Raw genomic sequence first — 9,203 nt, forward strand, 5'->3', positions numbered from 1 at the left:
CCGACTAATATGTTTACACATTTGAGCACATTTAAATATTTTTGTTATTATTTTTGCTCAGGCGTAATTCCGGCTCATTCGGACATGGCATCGATGTCGAAAGTTATGGCTACACAAGCCGACGATGCGGAATGAATCGCTAATGAACAACAAACTCCTAAGAAGTTGACAAATTGGAGTAAGCCATGGCAGCATCCATCTACTATTGACTCTTTTTTTAGTCACATTATTTTGGCTCCTCACATATAATACTAACATCAGAAAAAAAAAAAACATTTGTACCGTCGACCTACTCACTCTTCAAATCACCACTGCACGTCACGCTTCCCTGCAGTTCTCTCTCTCCTACCATGACGCGATTCAAATCTCAAACCCTAACCCTAGCCCGCGATTTCTCCTTGTCCGGCATCATAGCAAGGCCACCGCCATCGCAGCTCCCCTTCCTCCGACCTAAGGCGGGGTAGCTGTTGGAGTTAGCTTTGGGGATCGGATCGGAGGCAATCACCGTCAAAGTTGACAAGGAGGTCCTCACCATGAAGAGTCTCCAGGACGCGATCCAGAGTTTCGTCATCAAGAAGGCTGAGCCTGGGTGGCTCCCATTTTCCCCTGGTGCTTCATACCGAGCTCCCCCTTCTCCAGAGAGCCTCACTGAGTCGGATCCATTCGATCGACTCGATAATCTGCTCACGATGGAAGAGAAGCTTTTTTGTACTCTTCCTATTTTGTGGATGGTAAGGGTTTCTTTTTGTTATGAGTTTGGAGCATTTCCTGCGTTTGGTTATTTATGAGCTTCATGTTGCTGTCTGAAAAGCTCACGATGATCATCATTAGAACTTCGACGGAAATTAGGTTAGTTCGTAGAACCGAGGCTCGAGATACCAGTTTTTATTAGAGAAATTTGCATACATGCCGCACAATTATTATGTGTTTATTTGATTGTTACACTTAGAACATAAACCTTGGTGTCATAAACCTAACCTATGCATGAAAAGATATATTTCACTTCCAAAAAGATGGTGATGGTGGCATTTTTGATGTGATGGTAAAGATTCGAGTGGTATGCATCTGAATATGAATGTATAGATGCTAGATATGTAAGTACATAAGAATTGTGCGGTATGTATGCAAATGCACCTTTTTATGATGATCAGGCTCGAGCAGGAGGAATCATAAGAATCACAAAATAGATCCATAGAACATAAACAGGCATGCCATGGAGGTTGCATTATAGATCAACAAAATTGGTCAGGATTTGTGTGTATGATTCTGTTAAATCAATACATAATGTAATAAAGCTGAGATCTTTTTTACTTTGAAACTGTCATTTCCCATTTGCAGTTTAGAAAAACAAGATAATAGATGGAGGACTACAAATTAGGGGTGGAGAATGTTGCATTGATAGTGAGAAGATGAAACATAGGAATGCAATGAAATTGAAAAGTTCATTAATTTGTCCAATGTTATTCATACATGTTTATTAATTATTTTTTAAAGTACTATTTATTATTTGCTACATTTTTATTTATTTATTTATCTATTTGGAGGAAATTGAGCGCTCAAACCCAATACAATGGAATATTTCATTTTGCTTCCCGACTAATATGTTTACACATTTGAGCACATTTAAATATTTTTGTTATTATTTTTGCTCAGGCGTAATTCCGGCTCATTCGGACATGGCATCGATGTCGAAAGTTATGGCTACACAAGCCGACGATGCGGAATGAATCGCTAATGAACAACAAACTCCTAAGAAGTTGACAAATTGGAGTAAGCCATGGCAGCATCCATATGCTATTGATTCTTTTTTTAGTCACATATAATACTAACATCAGAAAAAAAAAACAACATTTTACCCATATATATATATATATATACACACATATTGTCTTCAATCTACTTCAAATCAAATAAAAAATATGAAATCCTAAGATTATTTTACGGTGAATCAAACAATTCGAAATTTCAAATACATTATAATCATAATATTATGTAAATTTTTTACATTGCATTTTATTTACAGCAAATCAAACGGCCCCAAGCCTTTTCATGACTAATGCTATCAAATTTTTTTTAGATAATAGAAAAGGATTTATTTGGCTTATTAATTTTAATTGATTGAATTATTAAAGTGATAGTTTATATGTTGATGAATAAAAATAATCAAATAGAGAAAAGAATAGAGCTCATATAATTATTTAGTAAATAAATTTGTTGTCAATTTTAAATGAGTTTTCTTTTTTTCAATAAACTTATTTATAAATTTTAAATTATATTTTTTTATGATCATAAATAAATCAAGCATCAAGCTATTCAAATATGTTACTTTATTAGTATTAAATTTATTTGATTAATCAATGAAGTGATCATAATTAAATTTTCATCAAGTTAAATCATGAGTAATCTGTTGAGCAAGTTTGTTCATTTGCAATTGAGGCGAGCTTTACACATTTAATTATTTTACATCAATATTTAATTGTTAAAGAAAAATATTTTTCAAAATCTAAAAATTATTAGAATTTTTTTATTTGGCTCAAAATTTTGATTAGCCAAAATGGCTAAGAGTCTGTTTGGGGCAGCTGTAACTTATTGAATAATCTGTTGATAAGCTAAATGCGGTGATTATTACACATTTTTATTTTTTTTGAAAAGCCAGACCATTGCCAATAAGCTCCTACCACACCTTTCTGCGTTTTGAAAAAACATAAGCTGTCAAAATTCAGTTTACCCAAACAGGCCAGGTGCGTTTTCAAGACGTCACCGCACCAGATAAGCTGCCCCAAACGAATCATAAATCTATACATTTTTTTTTACTTTTATGCTTGGAGTTCACCAACAATTTTTTTGATAATAATAATAGAATTACTTAATTTTTAATAAACATTTCCAATTTTTTCAAAATAAGTAAAGTTCATTTACTTACATACCATCCAATTTTCATGGATTTATATATCTAACACTTAAAACTTCGTTTTTTTTATTTATGCTGCCCAAAATTTTCATATTACATAAAAATTATTATTATCTTAACTTTCATGCATGGGTAAGAGGAAATGTGGTATGTTTGTAAAAATTGAAGATTAGGTGTTGGATATGAATACATAGGAATTAACTAGTATATATGTAAATTTTGAATAGTTTTTTAAAAAATAGACTTTTATTAAATATCCCCCATTTTTTATGTATTTACATATTTATCAAAAAAGAACATTGCTTTTTTTATATTAATGCCATTCAAATCTCATACAACATTAAAAGTATCACCATTTTAACTTATAAAAAGTGAAATACACATTTTCATGCACAAATAAGCTGGTATGTATTTAAAAATATAGGTGGTAGATATGTAAATACATAAGAATTAATTGTTATGTATGTAAATATCAATTTATTAGCCTAGCTGAACTATTTATCTAAAGATTATCAGAATATTGGAGGGTCATAAGGTAATATCTTTTTATTTTTTCATTTTTGATGATAATGATATATTAGAACAAAAAAGAAAGAAAAATTGAAAATGTATAATGCATACCTCTTGGCATTCTCTCTTGCGATTGATCTGCATTTTTTACAGTAAAGATCATTAACAGATTGAATTAAGAAATTAGTTTACAGTAGAAAATTGTGCACAAAAAAAAAAAAAAAATTTAAATCCATACCGCTAAAATTCTATGCATTTACATATCTAACATCTAAACTTCAAATTTTTACATTGATGGCATTTTTCTTTTTATGGGAAGATTTACATATATGCCACTTAATTACAATATGTTTACATATTTAGCACCTAAATTTTAATTTTTAAATATGTGTCACCTCATTTATGCATGAAAAAAATGCACTTTTTAAAATTTAAAGTTGCATAATGTTGTTTATGTAATATAAAAGTTTTGGGTGCCATAAATACAAAATGTACACTTTTGGTGTTAGATATGTAAAGAGCCCCAATTTTTCATTTGATATGAAAGATTTTGTAGTATAAATGTTAAAAAACAAAGTTTAAGAATCAGGAACTGGAGGGTATATACGTAATTGCCTAAATTAAAAAAGGTGCATTTACATACACAACACAATTCTAATCTATATACATTTCTCACACCTAAACTTTCATATTTATACACACAACACTCAAACCTTTAATATCACCTTAATAATATCATCAAATACACATTTTCATGCATAAAGTTGAAGCACCGATATATTATGTAAATAATAGAATTTAGATGTGAGATGTAAATACATAAAGAATTGTGTGCTACCCATATTTTATTTCCAAAGACACCCATATATAATGATATGTATATGTGTGCAATTGGAGGCCAGTTCAATGACAGTTTCGGCTAAGCCTCCTCTATCCTGGGTTTGAATCCATCTGGGTCAAATTAACACATATGAGGTGGACAATCACATATTGTCGTCCATCTTAAAAAAAGAATAAAAATAAAAAAAAATATGTATATTATACCATTTATATATGAATTTCAAATATATTTTATATTCATGAACAACCCTTATTTGACCTAATAAATTAACGAGCTAAGCAAAAACAAAAAAAATTGGTGCTCATTGGCATATCGAACAACTCGAGCTCGGCTCGTTGACACCTCTAATTTAAATAACCTCACAACCCTTTATACAAACAAACAAGCAATTGATATAATGATTGCGGCTTTGTCCAAGTTACAAAACCCTCACCTAAGCAAATGCTAAATAAATACCATCCAATATACACAATGTAATCATTAGGCCATTGAAAAAATGATTTTTTTTCTTTTGCAAATTTCATCTTCAATATATGTTTCAATCTTCTCAAGGAATACACAATGAAATGAGATGAGAAGTTAAAGCATCAAGTCCAGCACTCAAAAATAGTAGGCCACACCAAAAATATAACCTACATATGGGTCCAATATATGTGTGTGTGTTTTTAATGATATTTGAACAGAACTAAAAAAGGAATAAAAGAAAATAACATAGAAGATGGAGCAGCAATAACAAAGATGAAATGAAATTTGATTGAAAATCCAAAAACCTGTAACAGCTCTCAAGTCAATTTGTACAGGATCCAGACAGACCAGCTAAAGGTTCATTTGACCTCACAGATAACTGGAGTGTTCCATTCAAGATTACAGAAGTCTTTTGGACTCAAACAGGTTTCATTCTATTGTTAAGACGGCTCCTGAGCTGCAAGAAATTTCAACTGTTGTAGGAGAAACAATATTTTTTCATAATTGCAATAAAATAAATGATAAAGGTTATGTATTTACATATCTGACATCTAAATTTCAATTTTTGCATAGATGCCGCCTCACTTATGCATGAAAAGGTGTATTTTCACTTTTTAAAAGAAAAAAAAATGGTAATATTTTTTATGTGATATGAAAGATTCTAGTGGTATGAATGTAAAAAAGTAAAGTTTAGGTGTTAGATATGTAAATATTTAGGAATTAGGCGTAAATTACCGAAAATTCATGATGGTAGTAGAGATGGGATGATGATTTGATTGCTTTTGTTATGATTGATCATGAATAAATTTTTTTTTTTGAAATAACCTCTTTTCTATGAAGAAAAACAGCTTTAAATCCTTTTTTTTTTTACAAAAAAGAAGGGGAAAAAAAAATTCTCGATTCCACCCCATCATTTTGCCAAATACTAAAATTGTTTTGCGTGGGAAGCTGTAACAGATTTGTTTATTGAGCATGGACCATGTAACATATAATGCACAAATTGTAAGAATTTGAATTACAATTCAAAAGACAGACATTTGTAATAACTAACAATAGCCAAGTTAAACCTAGTTGGAGTAATATAATGAGCAATAGTTAATTAGGTATATAATTAACATTAAATTTGGACAATCTCGAGACCTTTGAAGTAGAAGATAAGGATTTATGAACAAAATGATAGGTTGACAACAGCAATGAGATAGGGATAGTGGTTAAGTTCTAGTGTTGAGGTGAACAAGATTTGCGATGGGGAGATTTCCATCAAATTATTGACGACGAATTTAAATGTGGGGCGTAGTGTTTATGCTCATCAGGTGGATAAAAAGGATGGTTTGAAAAAAATTAGGGATAATTATATACAAACCACAACACAAACATTGATATTTACAAATTAACCACCTAGGTGCTTTTTTTGAACTACCGAACTGATGTATTTACGCATGCCACGATCAATCCATTGAGAATTTGATAAAAATGAAAGATATGGATTGAGATTTTACAATGAATTTTGATATTTGAGTGACAACAATAACAACAACAACAACAACAACGAGCCTTTATCCTACTAAGTGGGGTCGGCTACATGAATCATTTTCTCCATTGTGTCCTATTGAGTGCCCTGTATGAGTGAGAATTTGAGAAATGGATGAAAGAGAGTGATTGGTTTGTAAACAGCAAGTTTTGAGTGATATGTATGTAATTGCCCCAAAAAAGTTAATATTGAGAAGTTAAGGATGAATTGATAGAATAAATAACCAATTAAGGTAGGTTAATTATTGATGAAAATGACAGTTTCTTGTATAACGGGCCATGGGGTGTTTCAAGGAGGGAATGAAATAGGAAACAAAAAAAAGAAGACTAGAAAAGTTTAACAAGATACTATCTTGTGATAGTTAAACATACTTGAAAAAAATTAAAAAGACAGCATTAGCTTTCAAATTGTGAAGACACAAAACTACGAAGGACTTGGTTTTTTTAATTTTTGGAGGTTTGCTTTAGGTCAAATATTTACTATGTTGATATTTTAACATTTCTTGTGTTTGTTGTAGATTTTAGTTGCATTTAGATCATCTCAAAGCCCATTTTCTTAAGGTAGAAGCGGACATTTCGGGTGTATCCACTGTACATGAAAAATTAAACAAATGCCAATGCAGCTCGGCGAAAATCATTTTCTTCATCAGTTGTGAAAACACCATCATATTTTCTGCTCATATTAACAACAATAAGCAAATGAGGTTCAGGAGGAGGAAGCTTAAAAATATTTATCACTATTTGTTAGGAAAAGAAAAGAAGCTCAAACATTATGCAAAAACAATGTCACTAACGAATGCCTCTTATCCAACTTAAAACAAAAATTGCAGTAAAAGGAGTTATCTAAAACATACCATTTCAACATATTTCAAATGTTTGAGAACTTCCTCTGTATCTAACTCCTGCAATAAAAGGGATAATGACAAGCTAGAAATTGAATATTAAAAAGAAAGAGCATTTACATACATACCACATAATTCTTATATATATAACTATCGAAAACCCTAATTTTAATATTTACATGCATAACACTCAAATCTTTAATATCGCATAAAAATACCACTGTCATCAACATTTAAAAGTTAAATACCACTTTTCATGCAGGTATCACACCAAAGTGTTTAAATGTAACTCTGAAAGATTAGGTGCTAGATTTGTAAATATAAGTAAATTTCCCTAAAAAAAGGGGATAGGGCGGCTCAATTATACCTGAGGCACAGCACAATCAGCATGCATTGGGTCCCAAAGGACAGCACATGAACAATCCCATTCATCAGTTTGAACGGAAAAAACTGGGGCCCTGCAACAGAACCTTATTCTAAGAAATAGACTTCACATCTAACTAAACAACGAATTAGAAAATGAATGCAGTATTAAAATCATCATCATCATTTCGCCTAGCATGATATGTGACATCCTAAATATGTGCATGCGATCAAACAAGCGAAGCCAAACTACACACAACAGATGGAATGCTTCCTATGCCATAACAGTGAATGATCAGTTTCTTTTGTTTTAACCATATATATAAAGAAGGAACAAATTGAGCAAAAGAAATGCTAGATTAAGTCAAATCTAGAAAAGGAAACAGAATTTATGGGATAAAACTGACATGACAAAATAAATACATGCAGTATTAGTATATCATTAGGAAAGCATCTGCAGAATGTAACATGAAAACCTGAAGATGTACATTCAATTAAAAAAATGACCGATGTGAACAATAAACAGCTCTGTCTCTTACTCCTTATCCCTCATTGGCATGTCCTTTCTCACTGACAACCCCCACAAGGGCATATCTTGGCAATCAAAATTGCCACTTGCACTGTCGCACTCAATTCTTTCTTGGACTACATGATAGTTACCTTCAATTGACTCATGCTGCCCACAATAGCCTCATGTTCTCGAACCTGCTAGTACCTATTCATATGTGGCTCACAAAGCTTCAGCTTTTGTTTGAACCCTCCATAGGGCTTTATATGGCTTTGGCCTCTTCTTGTGCCCCATTTTTATTCCCGATGTTGGTTCATGATGTTTGCAAGATGGTTGCTATCTATAACCTTACTTTCGCCAGTGTTTACATTCTCATGTGAGGCATTTTTTGCTTGTGCCCTGGTCATTTTGCGTGTGTGGATATTGTGGCTCTGCTATGAGCACAATCACTTAGGTCTAAGCACAGGTGCTCATGCTGTCTTCGGTCACAATACTTAAGAAGACACATTGCTTTGATCTGCCTCTGCGCTTGTGAATATCTGCTCCACATCTCTTGTCCAAAATAAAGTCAAATCCCTTCCGCCAACTCTTCCCTCACAATCCATTTTATCTATTAGGCAATTGTTCATAGAAATTGCAGCATTGCATCCATTGGTGAAGAAATATGTCAGCTAATTCTTTGTAAAAACACATGGCATATAAACCACAGTTCAATTTTTATTTTATAAAATATCTATCTTAACTTGTTTCTTTCTATCATGCTGCACATTCTTCGGTGCAATTCTTTTTGCTAAATTATTATCATAATAGGGTCCCATAGCCTTTTTTCATTTAATCTTTAGCTCTTTAAGGAAAATTCTTAACCACAATAAATCACTTCTCCCTTATTCTATTATTCTGAATTCTGCTTTTGCACAATGTCTTGCACAATATTTTATATTTATGATTCTCTATGCGACAAGATTAACCCCGAAAAAGTGAAAAATCTAGTAAGTGATCTTCTCTACAAGTGAACCTAGCTACATCTGTAAAACTGTAGAGTTCTAACTTCGTATTTGTTCTGCACAAAAGTCTTCTATGATTAGCCTTAGTATTGAAGAACTACATAGAACTGGAAGTGAATTTCTCTCAAGTTATACATAAATTGACTAGCATATTCACAGCATAATGTCACGGACAAATAGTCTCACATCGGCTAGATGTAGGGTCGAAAAACAGTATTTAAGTCTTGGG

At 32.1% G+C, this 9,203-nt stretch overlaps 2 protein-coding genes across 5 annotated transcripts in view; one reads left to right on the forward strand and one right to left on the reverse strand.

The window, feature by feature from the left end:
* Positions 1-464: 464 nt before the first annotated feature.
* Positions 465-1,848, forward strand: LOC110023717 (the record flags this gene model as incomplete). Its single annotated transcript, XM_020723261.1, has 2 exons — positions 465-731; positions 1,654-1,848. Coding segments are annotated over 2 exons (273 nt in total), but the record flags the coding sequence as incomplete, so codon positions are not given.
* Positions 1,849-4,499: 2,651 nt separating this feature from the next.
* Positions 4,500-9,203, reverse strand: part of LOC110023720 — a 69,548-nt gene continuing 64,844 nt past the window's right edge. For 2 of the 4 annotated variants that reach the window (XM_020723265.1, XM_020723264.1), the window contains 3 exons: positions 7,467-7,557; positions 7,112-7,159; positions 4,500-5,184 (listed from right to left, as the gene is read on the reverse strand). In XM_020723265.1, coding sequence (XP_020578924.1) covers positions 5,146-5,184; positions 7,112-7,159; positions 7,467-7,557 — 178 coding nt within the window. In that variant the 3' untranslated portion in view covers positions 4,500-5,145. Of the gene's footprint in view, positions 5,185-7,111; positions 7,160-7,466; positions 7,558-9,203 lie in introns of those variants that run through there. The other 2 variants (XM_020723263.1, XR_002293935.1) reach the window with 2 other exon arrangements.

This window comes from Phalaenopsis equestris, unplaced genomic scaffold (genome assembly GCF_001263595.1).
Source record: "Phalaenopsis equestris unplaced genomic scaffold, ASM126359v1 Scaffold000227, whole genome shotgun sequence".
NCBI classification, from domain to species: domain Eukaryota; kingdom Viridiplantae; phylum Streptophyta; class Magnoliopsida; order Asparagales; family Orchidaceae; genus Phalaenopsis; species Phalaenopsis equestris.